The sequence below is a fragment of the Delphinapterus leucas genome, chromosome 2, assembly GCF_059928025.1.
Source record: "Delphinapterus leucas isolate spDelLeu-1000000601 "Yukka" chromosome 2, BTC_Dleu_Yukka2, whole genome shotgun sequence".
Classification (NCBI taxonomy): domain Eukaryota; kingdom Metazoa; phylum Chordata; class Mammalia; order Artiodactyla; family Monodontidae; genus Delphinapterus; species Delphinapterus leucas.
The window spans coordinates 776,109-798,423 of record NC_143130.1 but is presented as its reverse complement, the minus strand read 5'-3'; the positions used below and the strand labels follow the sequence as shown (position 1 = coordinate 798,423).

Sequence of the window (22,315 nt, the reverse complement as noted above, 5' to 3'; positions counted from 1 at the left end):
ATCAATTTATGTTCTAGTAAGCCACTAAATTTGTGGACATTTGTTCACAGCAGCAATAGGAAATGAGTGCAGAGTGTATCCATATGAAACTATATTCAAAAGGAAAATAAATGTCACAGCCTAGCAGTTGACTTTAAATGTGTTGTGGCCCATTTATTCTAATTGAAACACTTTTGTGTTCTTACGGCAAATGGCGGTTGATCATACAATAGTTGCTGGGCACTGTGTTATATACTCTACATACTGATTATATTTAATCCTCACAGTTGGTACCGTTTTTCGGTTTTTACAGACTAAGAAACTGATATTCAAAGAACTAAAGCAACTTAACCCAAAGTAGCACAGCTGTTGAGATCTAAACTTGACTCTCTTGCTTCAAACACTAGTTTTTTCTTCTATACCACATTCTGTCTTTATATTTTTGGTACTTTTTATCTTCTTTCGTTTAAAGGCAACTGTGGTATGTTAATAAATACATTGGACACTCTTACCCAGAACAATGTACAGATAACTTTGCTTATCACAGAAGGATAATTGAGCCCCCGAAGCTCATCTGTGGGTGTTCTAAGGCTCCCTGTAGCCCTGGTTAAGGTTGTTTGGTTTAGATTATACACTAATGCTTTTTGCCTATGGTTATAACTCTCTGCTGGTAACCTTAGTATGTCTTGGTCTTTATCATGCAGGTGATGCAGGTAAGGGTAGATGGTACGCAGACTAGATGGAGAAAGAGCTCTCTTGGGACCTGTCACCATAAAGTGACTAATCCTTGGTGGGTTCTGTGTATCTACCAATAAGAAGTATGTTTCTGTTTTGACAAATTCACTCTCTTAGAGAATTCAAAGACTGGCCATCTTGAGGAGATCAGTAATTCATTGCTAACAGTTTCTTTGATCAGTCATAGTTCTCCAGAGGTGGTGGTTTTTGGTGTGTTGCTTTGGTGAGCTGACATTTAAACAGTAAGTTCCATGCTTCCTGATAGAAGAAGATCTTCAAATGTTAATCAGAGAAATTAGGCATGTACTGCGTGGGGATTTCTCAAAAGTTTTAACTGGACCTGCTGTAAATTAGTTTCAATTTAAAAAGCAATTGAATGAAGTATATAAAATAATGTAAAGTTGTGTTTTCACAGTCTGTTACTGAATGAATCACACCCTTTAGCTCATAACAAGCATGTAACAACTGAAATAATTAGACCTAACTTTGAGGTGATAATTCTTTGTCATTAGCTCTCTTTTGTTATAGTTTATATAATACATTAAATTCATAGTTTAAAAATGAGAAGCTGGGGAACTCCCCTGGTGGTACAGTGGTTAAGAATCCGCCTGCCAATGCAGGGGACACGGGTTCGAGCCCTGGTCCAGGAAGATCCCACATGCCACAGAGCAACTAAGTCCGTGCATCACAACTACTGACCCTGCACTCTAGAGCCCATGAGCCGCGACTACTGAAGCCCACGAGCCTAGAGCCTGTGCTCGGCAACAAGAGAAGCCACTGCAATGAGAAGCTTGCACATGGCAACGAAGACCCAACACAGCCATAAACAAACAAACAAATAAATTTATTTTTTAAAAAAAGTAAATTAGCCAAAGGTTTTTTTGGCCAACATATGCAGTTAACTTCTTTAAACTCTAGGTTTTGTTTTCTGTATTTAATGCAATTTAAAGTAATTTTGAGTACTTTAAAAAATTATTTTAGTCACTGGCTCTTCACATTCCTGGTGAGCCACAATTTGATTGCATGATTTTTGTTCAAGGGGATGTATTAAAAATAAGAACTTCATGTAGAAAACAGAACCTCTAACTGGGATGAAGAAATTCCCAAAATTATTTGTTGGGACTCCTGAAAAAAGTGTTAAGATTTTAAATATTCTTTTAACACTGGAACATGGAATCAAGCGAGAATTACTCGTCTTGAACTTTTCTTCATCCAAATGCGTAATTACTGTATTTTCTTTAGTTTGACAATTATTGTGAAAGTGAAGAAAGATTATTGGGTGAATAAATTTATAGTTTAAAAAATGCACGACCCAGAAAAATGGAAAGTATTTATTTTTAACAAACTCGTCATTTTATATTTGTCAATTGTCTCCTGTCATTTTGGGGATAGAGTCTAAGGCATCTTTGGGAGAATGGGTCTGAGTAGTAAGACTCAGAAATCGTCAAGGTGAGGGAAGCCAGGCTGAAATGAAATTCTAGCACGTGGATGGATGGTCAGGAGCTTGGCAAATGATTCGGAATGTAATTTTGTTGTCAGACTGAGGTATATAATGTGCCGAAATAAGCACTGAGCTTGCATTAGGTGACCTCAGTGGGAGGTTTGCTCTGTATCCTTATAGCAGCAAGTCGTTTATTGCAGCCTCAGGCTCCTGATCAGAAAATCAGGAGATTAGCCTCTTGTGTGAGTGTTTTGAATACCACTGACATCTGATGTGTTCGAAATGCTGTGTTAAGTTCTTTGCATTATGCCAGCATCAAATGAACGTGACCTAGAATGATCAGGTAGAAGCTAGTCGACAGCTAGATTTACAGAGAGAATGGTCTCCTGAGGGAGAGGCAGTGAACACAGATCATGTCGGTATTTGGGAATGGAAAGGAGCAGGGGTGATAGTTTGAGGGGAGGGATGGATGGAAGAATTACGAGAAGGGGAGAAGGAAACTGGTCAGGTTGCAAGGAACAGGGCTGTTCTCCCTCCCTGTGAGTTTGGAGCAATTTATACCTATTTTATCCAGAAGAGTAATCTTTCGACCGGCTGAAGAAAATGAAATTCTCTTAGTGAAAGTGTGGATTATGAGCCTTAATTTTCAGTGTTTCTTGCATGGATTTTCCTTTTACTTCTTTTAGAACAGGGGTTCTCAGACTCTGGTGTTACTAGGGTTACCTGAGACGCTTACTTCAGACGCAGACTGTAGGGCCTCTGCCCCCAGGAGTCCACGTCGTTAGCTTCAGGTCGGGCCTGGTCATCAAATAGGTTGTAAAACGTGTCGCAGGCCTTCTTGACGCCAGGGTTTGGTCAGCCGTACATGAAAGCCCTTGTTTCAGAAGTCCGACCTGAAATTGACCGTGCCACCTCTTTAAGGAGGCTGTAGGGCGTTGGCAGCGGCCTCCGAGGGACAGTTTTCATTTGCGTCTTAGTGCTCCTTGTTTCTAAACCATTTTACAGAAGTAACAAGAAAAGTCTAACCAGAATGTTAACTTCTCAGTCTAGCCTAAAGCTGTCTACACTCTGTCATCAAAATCACATAGAATAAATTAAAAATAATTATGGAAGAAAATATGTAAGTATTAAAACATTAGATTCCATTTTAATTTATATTTCATCTCAGACTGTACCGTCAGAATGTCGACTTTTGTGCAGTATCACATGAAACGTGCTCTATGTTACTGGGTTTTGATCTTATTTCTAGTACGTTGCCCTAGGAATACATCAAGGAATTGTGATAATAAGGGTTTGGAAAGCAATATGGAAATAGAAAGTGTTCAAGAATGTAGGGATCAGGGCTTCCCTGGTGGCGCAGTGGTTGAGAGTCCGCCTGCCGATGCAGGGGACACGGGTTCGTGCCCCGGTCCAGGAAGATCCCACATGCCGCGGAGCGGCTGGGCGCGTGAGCCTTGGCCGCTGAGCCTGCGCGTCCGGAGCCTGTGCTCCGCAACGGGAGAGGCCACAGCAGTGAGAGGCTCGTGTACCGCAAAAAAAAAAAAAAAAAAGAATGTAGGGATCAAAAAGAAGATTGAGTCAAGTGCTGGTATCCTGTAGAAAGTGAGAGACCGTTTCTCAGGTCCGTAGTTTACCCTGCACAGGGAGGTAGAATCAGCAGAGAGCAGGCATGTCTGTTTCAAGGTCCTATCTGTAGCCATAGGTAAGTATATTTCAGGGCCTATAACAAGTCCTGTAGGTGTTGGAGCGCTTTTCTCCCTCCGCACATCCTGGAAGTGATTTCTTTCAGCCCCTGGCTTTAAAAACCATTTGTGTAAAAAAAAAAAAAAAACCATTTGTGTGCCAGGGACCCCCAGGCCCCTTTCCCTTCCGGACCTTTCGTCTGATCTTTAAATTTGCATGTCCATCCGTCTGCCCAGTGTCTCCATTTGGACGTAGCAGGCATCTCAGTCTTCACGTGTCTGCAAGTAGACTGCTTGTCCACAGTCTGTTCCAGCCCTGTGGTTCCCCCTCTCAATTGATGGACAGTCCCATCTCTCCAGTTATTCAGTCAAGAGCCATAGAGTCTACCTTTGATACCTCTCTTTCTTTCACGTCCCATTTCCGATCCACTGGGAAATGCTTTCAGCCCTACCGATATATTCCAACACAGCTGGACCACTTTTCATTACTGCCCTTCCTGCCAGTCAGATCCGGGCCTCCGTCATCTTTGCCCTCGATTGTTGTGACAGCCTCCTCCTTGTTTGCTTTTTTTTTTTTTTTTTTTGCGGTACGCGGGCCTCTCACTGCTGTGGCCTCTCCCATTGCGGGGCACAGACTCCGGGCGCGCAGGCTCAGCGGCCATGGCTCACGGGCCCAGCCGCTCCGCGGCATGTGGGATCTTCCCGGACCGGGGCACGAACCCGCGTCCCCTGCATCGGCAGGCGGACTCCCAACCGCTGCGCCACGAGGGAAGCCCTCCTTCAGTCTCTTCTTAATGGCAGATGGAGGGGTCCTTCGGATCATGTCACTGCCGCTGTGCAGGTTCTCCCTGTTTGTTTCGCGGCGCAGTCCAGAGTCCTCCCGGGGACCTACAGAGCGCTGCACCGTCCAACTCCCTGCCCCTTCTGACCCACCTGCTGCTGCTTCTCCCCTTTTACGTTGACCCAGACACAGTGGCTTCTTTGTGCTTCTCTGATCGTCCATTTTGCCCTGTTCTTTCGCTTTGGGTAACTCCATCTCCTTCCAGCCTTTTCGTTGAGAGCAGCGTCTTTACATACTGTCTTCCCTCTCCCTGCCCTACCCCCTCCATAGTTTTTACCACCTTCTAACGTGCTGTAGGACAGATCTAATTGTTTCATCTTCTGTCTGTTGTCTGTCTCCCCTGTGAGAATGTAAGCTCCATGAGGGGGAAGAAACACCTGGGTTTCTTTTTTTTTCAGCAATGTGTCAGAAACCCTTAGACCAGAAGCTGGCACATAGTAGGTTCTCAGTAAACATTTAGCAGCTTCATTGAGCACAGCAGACTGGATGGTTCCATACTGAAAAACTGTAATCCATAGTGGAGCAGGACATTTGTTGCAGTTACCTAATTTTGTGTTACAAACCACCACCCAAAGTTTGTAGCTAAAACAATAATATTATCTCTCACAGTTTTGGAGGTTGACGGGCTCAGTTGGGCAGTTTTTCCTTAGAGTCCCTCCTGTGTAGTTAGACAGGGGCTGAGACTGGAGTCACCTGAGGGTTACTTCATCCCCAGGACTGGTGTCTGGGCTGGGTGGCTGGAAAGCTGGAGGCTGGTCAGGCATCTCTTTTAACAAGTGGCATCTCCACCTGCCTGGCTTGGGCCTCCTCACAGCATGGCTGTACATGTGATTTCTTACATGGTGGCTGACTTCCCACAGAGCCAGCATTTCAAGAGTTCCAGAAAGTTAGCTGCAAGTCTTCTCACAGCCTTAGGTGCCCCAGAACCATTTCACCACTTGACGTGGGGATACAGCAGGCACACATCAAGAGGGGAGAATTGATGCTCTGCATCTGCAAAAGCAGTGGTTAAGAAAGCAATTCTCATCAGTTTGCCTTAGGTTCTGACTTTACTGCATACTAGTTGTCTGAACTCAGGCAAATTATAACCATTTGGCACTCAATTTCTCATCTATAAAATACAGATAAGTAATCTTAAGTTAGATAACTAGACCCTTATGACACTAGGCGTACTTTGGTGGGAGAGTTTGAGACACATTGTTAAAGAAAGTGAAAGTTGATCTAATTACACTAATTAGTTATATTAAGGATATTACATTTCCAGTCATCTTGGCTACAAGTTATCTGTTTAAAAGCAGAAATTACCAGTAATTGGAGAGTCTGAGGTTTATGACCATGGAGAGATACCCATTCAAGTCTTCGGCCTTGAATGCATGCGTAGGTGAGGAAAAATGCCACAAAATCATCCTAACAATTATTTAATTTTTTTGCTGTTATTAGAGATGTATTTGATAGCTGTCATATACAAAATAAAACGTCATATAGAAAGCACTTACTACAAATGGATTCCTAATTTTGTTTCCATATCTGTTTGGTAATGCTGTACATGTGTTTATTGGCGAACGCGAGAAGAATTCCACCTTCGTGGGGGTGCGCTCTGCCTCCACCTAACGTGCACCTCTTCAGCGCGTGGCGTGATGTTGGTGGCCCATCTAAACCACTGCCAGTTGCTTGGAAGCAAAGTCATGAAAAGGCGTTGAAAGTAAACCGTGTGTACCTGATGTTCTGACGAAGAGCATGCACTTAATTTGCTTCTGAACATGCATAAGTAAAGAATTTCTGGGTTCTTTTTGAAACTGTTTCCTAATCTCACGCCAAAATGTTAGTTCCATTTGTACCTAGGTGCAGTCCTAGTACATAAAAACCTCAGAGTAACAGATCTTTTTTTTTCTTTTCCCCCACTTTCTTTATTATCATTGCTGAGTTCCTTTACTGTAATGTAATAGTGTAACAGAAGGATCACTGAACTAAAGGCCAGGTGATCTGGGTTTTAGTTTTCTAGTTTATATAATCTTTTTTCTCTTCACTTCACCTTCTCTGTTTAGTCTACCTTCTCACAGGGTATTGTAAAGATAAACTGAAATGAGGAAACGCTCTAAAAGGGTAAAAGCAAGTAGTATTCAAATACAAGGTATTATAATGGAAAGAAGATCTTTGTACACTTTGCATAGTACTGAAGAGATTAAAGGTTTCAAAAGTCTTTGTGCTGAAAACCTTAGAGGATCTGTGTGGTAGAAAGTTGTGTGTCTAGTGATAAGTATTTGTGAGCAAATGGCACGACGTCAGTTCCCCCTTCCTTTACTTTTTGTAGCGTTTTTACTTTTTCCAGACGAATGTCCTTATTTCTGTCCTTATTTCTTTCCTACCACCCAGTACACACATTTACCCACAAATACTATTTTTTTTTCCTTAAAAGGGAGCTACCATTAAGAAAGATGAGCCCACCGGGGCCGTGGTTGTGGCCAGAATCATGAGAGGAGGAGCTGCAGACAGAAGTGGTGAGAGTTTGAACGTTAGGCGGACGTGGACGGGGCACGTGGATTTTATGTGTCACATTTCCGGGATGTAGCTACGAGGATAACAGTTTTTTGATACAATACAGCAAAACAGTAATAAGATATTGTACTCTGTGTTAAAATGTGGGAACCTATTTAAATGGTAAATTTCATTCTAGAATACTTTACGGTCTTAGCTTATATAGGCTTCCAAGGTTATATTAAGACTTAGTTCAATGTTTCTGTTTTGGAAAGTACTACTGAAAGCACACAGCCTTTAAAAAATTTATCTTAAAGTGAAAGTAATGTGCATCTCTAGAAAAAGACTGAGATGCCTCTGCTGTTCCTTTGGCAGCGTTGTGATGTTACGGCCTTGGCGAGGCTGGAGCCTCAGCCTCTGAAACCTCAGAGGCCTGAGATGTGTGTCCTTGCGTGCCCTGAGGGCACCACACGGTGCTTTCAGGATGGGCACACTGCAAACCACCATTTCTTTTGTACGTAACACTGCTTACTTTCTGAATTTGCGATTTCTCAGGTCTTATTCACGTTGGCGATGAACTTAGGGAAGTGAATGGGATACCTGTCGAGGATAAAAGCCCTGAGGAAATCATTCAGATCTTGGTAAGCTGAAAATTTACTTAAAAACTGCAGTGAAAATGAGGTTGAATCGCTGTATTTCAGACCTGGTTGTGAACACAGGATTTGGATTTAATAGTCCAGGGTTTGGATCCCAGCGCTGTTACTTAATCCCCCTTATGTCCTTGGAAAATACCTTAATCTTTTTATTTCCTCCCTGTTTTCATCTACAGAATGAGAATAAGAAGTGGTAACTCTCTCATTGGAGTGTCTGGAGCGTTAAATGAGCCAATGTAGATCAAGAGTTTGACAGGGCCCATCTCAGATTAGGTCCTTAATACATGGCACGTACTCTGTTGTTGAGGATGCATTTATCTCTGTCTCTAGAGGCTATGCTTTCCGGGTATATAAAAAAGTGAAGCTAACTTAGATGTCTTACGAAATCTAAAACGAAATGAAATTATTATAAGCCTTGGCAATATAAATTCTCAAGTTCATTTGTAAGGATAGAATAAAGGGAGACTGTCCCTGTTACATATGAAAACATGTTATTAACCTATAGAGAGTTTAGTATCTCAAAATAGACCTCAGTATATATGAAAATGTAGTGTATGATTAACATGGCATTTTAAATCAGTGTGAAAGCAGTGAGATCATTTCATAAATGGTATTGGATTAATTGATTGTTCAGTTAGAAAAAATAGTCCTTATTTTACAACTCACACAAAAATAAATCCCCTCAAATCAAGTAAGTTTTTTAAAAAGTCATAAAAAGTAGAGAAAGGTTTTTTTAACCTTGATGTGAAATTCAAATAGAAAAATAACTGACGTGATGACTAGAATTGAAAACGTTTTCTACAGTAAAAGATGCTGTACATAAAATTTAAAAGACAAATGAGATCGTAGGCAAAATATTTTCAATTTATATGATAGAAGGCTCATATTTTAATGGATATAGAGAGTTCTTAAAAATCATTAAAAAAGAAAGGGTTACAGAAAAATCAGCAAAGTGTATGTACAGAGAATTACAAAAGGAGACATGATGTCTGAAACATATTGGATTGGTGGTTATTTAAAAGCTTGGTAATGCCCAGAGTTAGCCAGATTATAAGGGAATAGATATGTTTATATGCTTTTTTTGGTAGAGGGTAAACTAATAGAACCTTTTGAGATGGCTCTCTGAAACTATCCATTTTAAATGTGCATACCCCTTAATCAAGAAATTCAACTGTTGCAAATTAACCCAAAGGAAATAATTTCAAATGTGTATAAACAAGATATTTTAAAAATATTTAGAAACTATCAAGAAGGTTGAATTGATTATTCATTCACGTGATGGATTACTGTGAAGCATTCACAATGGCGGATAGACCTGTATGACTTAGTAATAATAGTAATACTAGTAATTGCTTACACTGATTGAGCCCTTAATGATACTGTTCTAAGGGCTTTACATACATTAAAACAGCGGTCCCCCGCCTTTTCGGCACCAGGGACTGGTTTCGTGGAAGACAGTTTTTCCATGGACCGCAGGGGGGTGGGGGGAAGGTTTCGGGATGATTCGAGCGCATTGCATTTATTGTGCACTTTATTTCTGTTATTATTACATTGTGATATATAATGAAATAATTATACAAGTCTCCATAATGCAGAATCAGCGGGAGCTTCTTTTCACTTGCCACTCACCGATAGGGTTTTGTTATGAGTCTGCAAGCAATTGATTTATGATGGTCTCCGTGCAGTCAAACCTCTCTGCTAATGATGACCTGTATCTGCAGCCGCTCCCCAGCGCTAGCATCACCGCCTCAGCTCCACCTCAGAGCATCAGGCATTAGATTCTCATAAGGAGCACGCAGCCTGGATCCCTCACGTGTGCAGTTCACGGTAGGGTTCGCGCTCCTGTGAGCATCTGATGTCGCCGCTGATCTGACAGGAGGCGGAGCTCAGGTGGTAATGAAAGCGACGGGGAGCGGCTGTAAATACAGATGCAGCTTCGCTCGCCCGCCTGCCACTCGCCTCCTGCTGTGCGGCCCGGTTCCTAACAGGCCAGGGACTGTTACGGTCCATGGCCCGGGGGTCGGGGACACCTGCATTAAAACACACACACACAAACTAGAAGAAGGGGAAGGGATTATAGGGAAGACTTGCTTTCTTTCTACTCGTGCAATTTAGTATTATATAAATTCTTAATAAGGTTAGTGAGTTACTTCTATGATAAGCAATAACAGTGATATTACCATTTTGAAATCACTCCTTTATAAAATTCTGATATTTCTACTATTAAACCCCCATGTTATGTGAGTCTCTTTGCTGCACTGGAGCGGCTTCTATGCTGACAAAAGCTGATTCAATGCAGCTTTTCCCATCCTGGCTTTCAGTGACTTCATGCTGATACATTGAAACTGGCTGTGATGGGAGTATTCACACCATGGAAACCGGCAGACGGTATCAATCAGGGCCTTCTTAACAAAATGGAGTCCTGGCCACCAGCACACACTGATAGCGAGAGCCTCAGGGACGTCCACCGCCCCTCCCCCTCTCGCCTTTCCTCCCTGTCCACCTGTCCTCCTAAATATGTACTTAGTGCTTTCACAGAGCTTACCATTTAGTGAGGGTAACAGACATTAAGAAATAATTGTGTAAGTAATTACATAGATATGGTTATGACAAATGCTAAAAAGAGAGAAAGAATGATGTAAGGGTGTGTTAAAGGCAGACCTACTATTTAAAAACAATTTTTTTGAAGTACAGTTACTTTGCAATGTCGTGTTAGTTTCAGGTGTACAGCAAAGTGATTCAGTTACACACACACACACACACACACACACACACACGTATATACATATATATATTCTTTTTCAGCTTCTTTTCCATTGTAGGTTATTACAAAATATTGAGTAGAGTTCCCTGTGCTACACAGCAGGTCCCTGATAGGAAGACCTACCCTTGTCTGAGGTAGTCAGCAAAGAATTTGGGGTATTGTTGCTTGCTTTAATTAAATTAGAATAGACAATCTTTTCATCTTTTAATTAATCTGCTACATTTGGTACTTCTCTTACTAACCAGGATGTAATAGAGATGAGTGTTTTTCATTATTTTTCTGATGAGCATCGCAACTAATTGAATCATGTATTTATAGCCACATTACTGGCAGTTGTAGGAATTTTGTCCCTGAAACCTGGCTGCTGAGCCTTAGATGCAGTGGTCTGAACCTTGCACACGGTCTGTTCTTGCCATTTAATCCTATTTAAGGCACTGTGCATATTCTGTCTTTCTATTTTGAAGTAACTCAACATGGATGGTAATACATTCATCGGCATTTTAAAAGTGCACAAGAGGTAAAAGTGGTTTAGCGGTTAATGTTTTTTAACTTATTTGACAAACTTTAGTGCCTTCTCACGTTACAGGAATTTCTACAAAAATAGTTTCCTCGGTTTGTTCTGTCTAAGAGTAGAAACCCCAAGCTTGTAAATTTTTAGAATCGTTTCATTTTCTACCTATTTGACTTTCTTCCTCCTTGGCTCCAGCGGTTTTCTTATAACTCTTTTCTTTCCTCTGACATCAGGCTCAGTCTCAGGGTGCAATCACATTCAAGATTATACCCAGCATCAAGGAGGACACACCATCAAAGGAGGGCAAGGTAACCATTCCTCAGAAACCCTTTTTTTTGTGGGAACCAATGTTTTTCCATTTACTAAATGGAACACAACAAGTTTATCTTAATATTCTATTTCTTAAATAAATCAGAGTTAGAAGAATGTTGGCCGCTTCACATTTATTTTTTTATATTTATGCATCTGAAACGGAACTTTCTTCCAGATGTTTATCAAAGCCCTCTTTGACTATGACCCTAATGAGGATAAAGCAATTCCATGTAAGGAAGCTGGGCTTTCTTTCAAAAAGGGAGATATTCTTCAGATTATGAGCCAGGATGATGCAACATGGTGGCAGGCGAAGCACGAAGGAGATGCCAATCCCAGGGCAGGCTTGATTCCCTCAAAGCATTTCCAGGAAAGGTGAGTTCCTGGCACAGAATCATGGCCTGTCTTCAGCTGACATTTTGTTCTCTGCAAAATACCATTCCAGCATAGTTGTGATAAAATAAGCACTAAAACCTTGCCTTAGAATTCCTTATCCCTCAGGTTTGGATTTCTGTTTTGTCTAACGAAGCATGAATAATGACCAAAAATAATATGACACTCTCAGGTCATATTCAGTTTTTGTTACGAAACAAATGGAAAATAGCACATTAATATCTGAAACTGTATTGATGTGAAAGATGGAAAAATAAAGAAGAGTGATTTCAGAGTGGGGAGAATTTATAAAAATTTGAAAGTAGAGGATTTATTTCTTAATTTGAGTAGATTGCATTGTGTTCATTTTTTCCTCCAACGTTCCATTTTTCTCTTAAGGCTTTTAATATTTTGGTGTTATGTTAATCTTGGATCTGTACTGAAAATTGATAGGCATATTGACCTTCTTTTCCCCCAGGAGATTGGCTCTGAGACGACCAGAAATACTAGTCCAGCCCCTGCAAGTTTCCAACAGGAAATCATGTAAGTTTGTTAATCAGAATGCAGAGTAACTAAGTCTTGCTGTTTACTTTTGACTGTTACAGCAGGTGTTTGTGGTAGAATAAGAGGTCCTATTACCTGTGATAGCGTTTGGATCATCATTTCACAAGAACCAACAAGGAACAAATTCACAGTGGGAATAGTAAAGTGAATCTTTTGAAGAAAGGGGTGTTTGGGGTTGTTTATAATAAACCCATGACTCACTCTGTAAGAAAAAAGCTAATAACCACAACTCTCTTTGATCCTGAGTTTAGGTCCTTTATAATGTAACCTAAAATGCAACTCTTATTTCTCTAAAGCTAGGAGGTTTGATACGATATTTCTTGGTAAAGATTGGAGGAAAAAAATCCATCACTTTCTAGGGCACAAAAGCAATTGTGCCTAAAACAGTCATTCTTGTTCTACTTTCTTCCTTGCTTATTTTGACATCACAGTAACTCTGACCTTCAACCGGTCTGTTCAGAGTTATTACCAAACTAGATTAAAAGAAAACAAGAATAAGAAAAACGATGACGTAGGATTACTGGAAAAGAATGGTTTTTCTTTTAACCCAGGCTTCTCTCAGATTCTCTTTACTTCTCACCTCCCACCTCTTGTAAGGCCCCATCCTACTTTATCTTCTCTGCTTCATGGTTCTAGGTAGTTTAAGAGTTAAAAAAAACAAAAAAGCCCTTTTGTTTTCAGCATAGAAATTGTACGTTAAAAGGTGAAATGAGCAAATAAACGGTCCTGGAATTTCACACCAACATCTGTTTTTAGTATCGTTGCATTTTTTCCCATCTCCTGTTATTTCTGTCAGTTTGTAGAAGCCTAGAGCCCAGGAATCACGTTATAAGGGAGCCAAACTGCAGTCGAGTATAAATCTCACAAGCAAGCTTCAAGTAGAGCACTGATTCAAAAGCCTGCTTGTTCTTGCTCTGTTAAGTCTGGGCAGAAGGAAAAAACACTTGTCATAGAATGCCACATGTCCCGTGACATCGAAAGCTTCAAGTTTAACCAGAATGTTGCATTGTTCTTAAGTGTGATGAATTTTCACTGGCAACTCATCCAGTGGAAAGGAGCTCTGAGGCCTCTACCTGACTTGCTCTTTGAGGGTTTTTTACATTTGGGGGCCTGCACATTTCTTATACATTTGGTGCATGGGGGATAAAATGTGTCTAACTTGAAAATGAAATAAATGTGATTCTACTCGAATCTGAATCCATACTCTAATTTGCTTGAGTTTTAGGCAACTTAGAAATGTGTAATTGGTTATAATTATGAATTTTCACTTAAAATTTTTGATGTATTTTTTTTGTTTTAAAGAACTGTGCAAAGTAGAGAGATTGTCTTCTTAATAGCTCTCCCCAAACTGGTTTCAGGATAAATGTGTGTGTGTGTGTGTGTGTGTGTGTAGAGCTCTAATTGTAATGGAGGCTATTTTGTCTTTGAATTTACATAATTTCTTTTTTTTAATTTAATTTTATTTTTTTATATAGCAGGTTCTTACTAGTGATCTATTTTATACACATCAGTGTCTACACGTCGATCCCAATCTCCCAGTTCATCCCACCGCCCCACCACCCAACCCCTCTTTCCCCCCCTGGTGTCCATATGTTTGTTCTCTACATCTGTGTCTCTAATTCTGCCTTGCAAACCGGTACATCTGTACCATTTTCCTAGATTCCACATATATGCGTTAATATACGATATTTGTTTTTCTCTTTCTGACTTACTTCACTCTGTATGACAGTCTATAGGTCCATCCACGTCTCTACAAATGACCCAGTTTTGTTCCTTTTCATAGCTGAGTAATATTCCATTGTATATATGTGCTGCGTCTTCTTTATCTGTTTGTCTGTTGATGGGCATGTAGGTTGCTTCCAGACCTGGCTATTGTAAATAGTGCTGCAGTGAACATTGGGGTGCATGTGTCTTTTTGAATTATGGTTTTCTCAGGGTATATGCCCAGTAGTGGTATTGCTGGGTCATATGGTAGTTCTATCTTTAGTTTTTTAAGGAACCTCCATACTGTTCTCCATAGTGGCTGTATCAATATACATTCCCTCCAACAGTGCAAGAGGGTTCCCTTATCTCCGCACCCTCTCCAGCATTTGTTGTTTGTAGATTTTCTGATGATGTCCGTTCTAACCAGTGTGAAGTGACACCTCATTGTAGTTTTGATTTGCATTTCCCTAATATGAATTTACATAATTTCTTTTATATGTTAATACTCTAGTGTTTGAGTTTCAGGACTTGTCTTTATGGAACGTGGTCGTCCTTTCACCCTTTCTTCCTTTTCTTCTCTCTCTCTATTTTTAACCTAGATTTTGATTCACTGAGAGATGCATTGTTTGTTCTCAGAGGTAGATGTTCTTTACTTTTAAATAAAAAAATAAATCTGATCAATATTATCCAAAGTAAATGCAGCGTGTAGTAAATACAGCCTCATTCAGAGAGACCGTATACTTCCGTGAAAATTAAATAAAAGGCCACTGTCTTTATTCTCAAAAAATTGAAATTCCATTTGAAATTCTTTGAGTGTTGTCTCATAAACCCCTGAACTCAAAAGTTATACAAAAATCATTGCACTGAATCTGAACATTTATTTATTTATTTTTTAAATTTATTCATTTGGCCTCAGTGCATGGCACGTGGGGGGATCTTAGTTCCCCGACCAGGGATCAAACCCATGCCCGTTGCATTGGAAGCGCGGAGTCTCAATGACCGGACTGCCAAGGAAGTCCCTGGCTCTGAACATTTTTATAAGTATTTAAAAGCACTTTGTTTTGTAACCTGTGTATTTGAAAGTGATTTTTTTTTTTAATGTAACTAAATCTTATAAAGACCATCTGACTCAACACTTCCTGGACTTCAACCTTTGGTACTTAGATTTTTGGAATAGGACATTTGTTATCATGCCCTTTGCTACATTACAGAATAATACTATGAAGAAAAGCAGAAAGTTGATATAAAATCCTTTATTTTTATATTTTATTTTATTAAAAAAATCTGTATATATTTTATAATGGATCTATTTAATTACATTGAATAGTCATGGAATAGGTTTTAAGAAAATTTCTGATTTAATATAAAATTTCTAAAAGAATAATTCTCTCATGCTGGTGTTTATAAATTTATGAAAAATACTCATGTTGATAAAAATTTTCTGCACTAAATTTCACAAGTGCTCTTAAAACCTAGGAAGGTATTGGTTAAGCAATGAGTTTAGAATAATGACTTAAAGGTCATTAGCCAGTTAACTTTTTTGACAAATTGATTGCTTTTGTATTAGTAGGATTTTACTCTTTATTTGATTCACAGTGTATCATCATAACTGAAGTCTTCATGGAGGAAAAGTTCATGGAAGATGGCTCTGGTGCTGTAGGGCTTCAGCTAGTGTGCACACAGAGGTCAGAAAGGACTGGAGCACCCCAGTACTGTTATCTCTGCCTTTATATTTGTGCTAGAACTCTGGGTCCGGGCTCCATGGTTAAAAAATCAGAAGCTATGGTAGTACCGACCTCCTCAGGCTTTTAAACTGGCACCCTTATGCAAAACTCTGAGTGTGGGTGGTATTCATCCTTGATGCTTGGTTATTTCCTCTCCTTAGGAATCTTGGCGTATCTAATGCATATACAGAAAACAGGCTCCTCAAACGAGGTGTTCCTTGCTGTGACCAACGTTTAGATTGTTATCAGAAGGACACGGGGTGCGTGTTTGGGGCCCAAGTAAGCACCTATCTCATGTCTCAAGTAGCACGTAGGGGCAGTTCTCCTGACAGACACTTAGTAGCTTGCAGTTCTTGTGTCGATAGAATTTACCCTACGACTTTCCTGCCAAAGCTTATTTTTACAGTTCAGTTGCATATATAAAGCCATATGATAGCACCTAACCTTTGAAAAGAAATAGGAATTTCTTTGATTACTTGAAATATTGTTTGTTCCCTTTCTATTGAAACGTAAGTATGTAAGTTAGGAGTTAGCTTCTTAGTAGCATAAACATTAACTTTAACTTCAATCCGACGTGACTTATACTGAAATCGAGTCCTTACTCATGTACTGTATTTTACTGCAGAACGTTCAAGTATGATACTTACTTACAGTGCTTCGTTTCCTTTTTTTAGTTATCAAAGTATAAATAGCTGAACATTTCTAATAATGCTGATTGAATAATATTAATGAAGACATTTTCTTTTACAAAATAGCTCTAATAGAATTCTAGTAATAAATAAACGAGAAATCAAAAATGTACAATTTATTGGCTTTTTAAAAATTTGAAGGTAAAGACACAAAATAAGTTAGAATTTGTTTTAACCGATTTTGATGGTTATCATGTGGGTAAAAAAGAAAATATTTGACTGCAGGCAAGAGGTGTCCATTCAAACAGGCTGTCACCAGATTCACTCAAAGACAAGTATTTTGTGGATTGAAGATCTCAAGCTACCAACAACAGAATTTAAACGTTGAGGAAAAGAGTGAATTCATTCTTCATGGCACCAGTGTTGTGGAAGACCAAACTTTTGAGAATACTATATGTATCATTGCTCTACAGGTTGTTGTAATACTACTTTCCAAGTTGAATAAGCACCTACCTTCTTCCTGGCATCTTAGATAATGTTTATTTACTGTGTTCACACATAAATTTAATTCAGAAATGAACAAATAGATTGCTTATGTTCTTAAATTTCTGTATCTAAAACTTTGACAAACATTTTCTTAATATTGGTGGGATCATGTGTAACAGAAACATACGGGGTTTTAAAAATACTGGAAATATTTCTTTCCTCTGACGCTCTTTGGGAGATGCCGAAGATCACAGCTCATGTAGAAAGAGGTGTAGATGGATTAAATTGTAAATTGCACCTCTGATTGTTCACACCATGAGATGGTTGAGGTCAAGGCGTTTCTTACTGCTTCTTTTTCGTCTGTGATATCCTTACCTATATAAAGATGACACTGTCAGGGTGTGTGTTTAGCTTTTCCATCTGAGAGGTTCTAAGCCATATGGTCTCTGGGGACCCGACGTCATGCAGGTAAGAGGGTTGATCAGCGGTTAGGGGTCTGGTCTTTGGTCATGGATCACTGCAGCCTTTTAGGGGAGATGGCATTGAGCGGTGAGGGGTCTGAGAAAGCAGTTTCTAGAGTGGGGCTCTAACTTTGCCCCCAGACTATCCCACTGATAGAGACCAGCTTCTCCACTTGTCAGGAGTATCAGATATGTCCCACGCAGGGTGACCTCCAGTGACTGGGAAAGTCCCTCCTGCCTGGTGCGCAGAGCTCATCAAGTGCTTTTCATGTGAGCCTCCACACTCCTTTCTCTGAGGACGGCAAGTCTCTCTCTTCGTGACCTTGGCCTCTCTCTGTGCTTTTTATAATTGTCACATCCTGCACGTCCGTGTTTGATGACGTAGCGTGGACTCTTGCTGTGGCCGGGAGAGGAGAGGGCCCCTCCCCAGCTCTCCTGGCAGAGAAACACCTGAGAGGTTGATGTTTCGGGGCGGGCCAGAGGCTGGAGCAGCAGAAGGTGGACGGAAGTAGTCGGGAAGCTTGAAAGAAATGTGTTATTTCCGATGACCTTTCCCCTGACGTGCATTTTCTGGCTTGAAGCTCCAGGTATTAAAAAGTGACTTCTGATGTGATGGTGTAGCATGGTAGTTCAAAACTCAGACTCTGGAGCCAGACCGCGTGGGTCCACAACCCAGCTTTGCCATGTACGACTGCTCCCTCCCTTTCTGCCTCTCATTCCCCATCTGTAAGATGGGGATAATACTTCCGACCTCATAGAGTTGTTGGAAAATTAAGTTTATGCGTTTGACATCCATGCAGCAGTGCCTTACCAAAGGAAGAGTCCTGCCACTTATCCCAGCTGTTTTCTGAGGTCTTACCTTCTGTATATTTTCCCCCTTTGTTTTTCCTACTGGATGTCTGTTAAGCATGATACTTGCTATTGGATATTTACGTGTGTGTTGTATCATGCTAAAAATACCATTCTCTTCCTACTTAAGAACCGCAAGGAGGAAACATTCTTTTGAATATTTATGGAGCCTATTTAGGACCTCTTATTAGAATATGAAATATACATATACTACATGTAATTTAAGTTACAGATTTTATTTTGTGGATTGGCTTTGGTGTTTTAATTTGTGTGTGTGTGTGACATGGCTTTTATCATCTGATTTATGTGACGTTGAGTCTTTAATCATGAGTGCAATACTCAAGCTATCCTGCTGTTTCTATCAGAAAATACACTCTGTTTAACAATCAACTTTACAGCAGAAATGTCTGAGATCACAGGTTGATCAGTCTTAAACACAGCTTGTGTTATTTCTACCTAGATGCCTGGCTTGGCTATCCTGTGTCACATCATTCATTGTTTGTTTTCTAATAATTTGTTTTAGATGCACGTGACATTTCAGAGCTACTAAGAAATGAGGATAAATAAACTCACAACTTGAGTGACTCATACTGTGAGCCTGAATAATAATGATTTGCTTGTCATTTTGGCAAATACTGTCCAAATAGAGCTAATGCAGTTTGAAGGCCCATAGGTATTTGAAAAGTAAACATAGGCTGTTGTGCACTTCCTCCTAAGTGTTTTCTTTGGCTGTCGTGCTGCGTGTGAAGGGAGAAGTGAGCAGAGAGCTGTTCTCATCGGTCCTGTTCGCTCTGGAAGGTCATGTAGCAAAATGTCTCCTACCTTGACTTGTGGTTACAATTTGCTTCTGTTAAATTTCCAGTTCTTTTTCCTCCGTCAACTGAAGATGTGTCTCCTAGGTCAAACCTAACTCATAAAGTGCTGTCTTATTAGTAACTTAAGAATCATTTCAGATTACTTCTTAAGATACCTTTCATCAAGTAATATAGACAGAATGAAAAGAAAGGGCTCTGCCTGATTCATTTCATATGTGTAATAAGTTGACAGTTGTCAAGATATTGTTAAATTTACAGGATATATAGACATTTTAAAGGCGAAATTTGTTGTTTCTAAAATGTTTACTTCTTTTCACTGTTTCCATCATGCAATATCGTCAGTTCTAAACAGATTAGTTTAGAAACAGAACTGTTCCATGAAAATAAATACAATCCCCTTATTGAAGGTATCATTTTGAAAAAAATACTGATTTTTTTTCCTGGTTATTTTCCCCTTTGGGGTATTTAATAAGCTATATGAAGACTTTGTGTTTTTACTGCTTAAGTGTATACATTATTTTTAGACCATAACTACCATGTAGTCTGAAATGTAGTTTTTCACAAATTCTATTTATTCATTGACTAATTACTTTGAAATATTTAAAATACGTTTGTTTTTTTCCTTTGGCTTTTCTAAGATGAGGAAACAGTTGAGTGTGGTAGGTGGATTTTTTTTGTCCCTTGGATGTAACATCTTCCTACTTTAATTGTATTTTCTACACATTTAATCATATCCTCTTTTTTTTTTTCCTCCTCTTTTTTTTTGTGTGTGCTTCTCAGAGGAAATTAAAGGTACATGTATAAAAGTTTCCCTGCATAGTCTAGTAACTTTGTTTAGTACACATGTGTAGAGAATTAAGTTGACCACAGCAAGCAGTTTGTAAAAGATCATGGTACATCCCAACTTTCACCGTAACATTACAGTACCAGCAGTCATGGTTGGACTTTGTTTTTGAAAGAAATGTACACTTTTTTTTTTTTTGCTTCATATAGCAGAAATATACACAGTATTCTAATGTAGTACATTGTTTTTATCTGTCAGTAGTCTCAAATTAAGATGAATGAAGAAAGCAATGTTATTCAGATACACTAACAGACTTATTATTACATAAGGATGTGAGGAGAGTCTTCTCAACTATTTGATTTCTGCACAGTCTGTGCTGTTAGTTTTAGAAGTATATTTATATAAAGATTAGAAGCCTAAAATAAGTAGGACTCCATGACTTAAATTAAAATTTTAAGATATGCATAACCCAGTATTCATTTAATTCCTGGAAATAATTAATAGCACATTGTTTATTCTAAAATGTTTTCATCTGTTCATCTTTTTTTAAAACAAAATAAAAATAGAAGTACTGTGCCTTTATTCCTTCCCCGCATGGACTCTCTTTTTATCAAAAGAAAGGCTGTATTTTCATTTTAACCTTTCTGTCTACTCCAGTGAGCCAAAATAAGTGGTATATTTTACATATTATCAAAGAGCCTGATTTACAAAAATAAATTTACTTTTGGGATCAAGTGTTGTAATTTTCTTGACTGTGAAAGTATAAACGTATCAGGCAAGTCTGTTAGAATTTTCTTGGAACTGCAGTAAAGGCACTTCCAAAGAAGCTTGAAAAAAGAATTGCATGATGTTTCAAAATGTTACCGTAAACTTAAATATAAAACAAAGTGTTTTATGTTTAAGAGTAGCATTGTGAGGGCTGTCCTGTGCTGTGCTGTATGATTGTTGGAAGTGATTTATTGTTTTGCATCTGTGGCTGGGCTTCTAACTGTTCTGCTTTGTTTCTTGGCTTTTGTTCTGTCTGCTTTTACACTCCATCCAGAAGATGCTGAATATGGTGGTATCAGCAGTGGAACCTATCTAGGTGAGCAATTGGTCATGGAAGAGGATTTCTTTCTTTCTGTTGCTTTCTTTAAAGCCATGTTTTGTCTTAAATTAGCATATTTTCATTAGCATGCTCTGGTATCAGCGGGGGGTAGCATGAATCTTTATTTTAAACTGGCTCAATTGGTTGGACACAAAGGAAGTCAGTGTGTGCTTTGGTTTATTATTCAGGAAGCTTCCCAGATGCTCTGTTTTTGTAAACCATCATATATTTTTTGATAGAGGGTGAAAAAGCATCTATATATGCCAAGTACGTTTACTGAATTAGTTGTATCTGGACTTTTCTAAATTATCTGGTTAGCTGTGAATTATTCAAAGCTTCTGAATAACTTATGTGTTCCTAAATAACTCTTTGGTTCTGTTTTCTAATGATTTATTATCCCCATAACACTTCCAAAATAACCATCGACTGACCAGTTTCCAGTACAATTAAGCCTTATGATTAACTTGCTCATCTGTTTTGGAAGGAAACTTTCCAGTTTGGAGATGCCAAGCGATGTTATAAACAAAATTCATGATATCTAGAGATAGTTAAAGGCATCAGAAGCATCTTCCATCTCCATTCAGACCTTTCCGCGCTCTGCCGTGTGTTCAAACACTGACAAATTCTCCACCTGCAGTAGTGAGAGGCAGTGGTGTGGAAACTCAGTTTGAGAGAGAAATCCTTCAACCTCTTTAATTTTCAGATTAGTATTGTGTACCTGATGATAGTATATCTTGGTTATTGAAGAAATGTGCCAGATACTGTATTTGGTATTTAGTGCATCTTATCTCTTATACGGTGAGATTGGAGTATTTTATCCACTTTACAAAAAGGAAACTGAGGCTCAGAAAGCTGAAAGGATTTACGTAGATAGTACATGGTGCGTCCTGGTTTCAAATCCACATCTATGTCGATATAATACCTACTGTATCTATATCTGTATATCTGTGTAGATATAATACCTACTGTATCTATATCTGTATATCTATGTTGATGTAATACCTACTCCATCTATATCTGTATATCTACGTACATCTATGTAGATATAATACCTACTGTATCTATATCTGTATATCTGTGTATATCTATGTAGATATAATACCTACTGTATCTATATCTGTATATCTGTGTACATCTATGTAGATATAATACCTACTGTATCTATATCTGTATATCTGTGTACATCTATGTAGATATAATACCTACTCTCTCTATATCTGTATATCTATGTCGATATAATACCTACTCCATCTATATCTGTATATCTATGTACATCTATGTAGATATAATACCTACTGTATCTATATCTGTATATCTGTGTACATCTATGTAGATATAATACCTACTCTCTCTATATCTGTATATCTGTGTACATCTATGTAGATATAATACCTACTCTCTCTGTATATCTATGTCGATATAATACCTACTCCATCTATATCTGTATATC

General features: G+C 39.0%; 1 protein-coding gene across 14 annotated transcripts in view; it reads left to right on the top strand.

Moving 5' to 3' along the window:
- MPP7 (MAGUK p55 scaffold protein 7) overlaps positions 1 to 22,315 on the top strand; it is a 250,618-nt gene that overhangs the window by 162,748 nt on the left and 65,555 nt on the right. For all 14 annotated transcript variants that reach the window (XM_089906315.1, XM_089906314.1, XM_089906316.1 and 11 more), the window contains 5 exons: positions 7,095 to 7,176; positions 7,709 to 7,794; positions 11,315 to 11,389; positions 11,569 to 11,765; positions 12,241 to 12,305. In XM_089906315.1, coding sequence (XP_089762441.1) covers positions 7,095 to 7,176; positions 7,709 to 7,794; positions 11,315 to 11,389; positions 11,569 to 11,765; positions 12,241 to 12,305 — 505 coding nt within the window. The remainder of the gene's footprint in view (positions 1 to 7,094; positions 7,177 to 7,708; positions 7,795 to 11,314; positions 11,390 to 11,568; positions 11,766 to 12,240; positions 12,306 to 22,315) is intronic.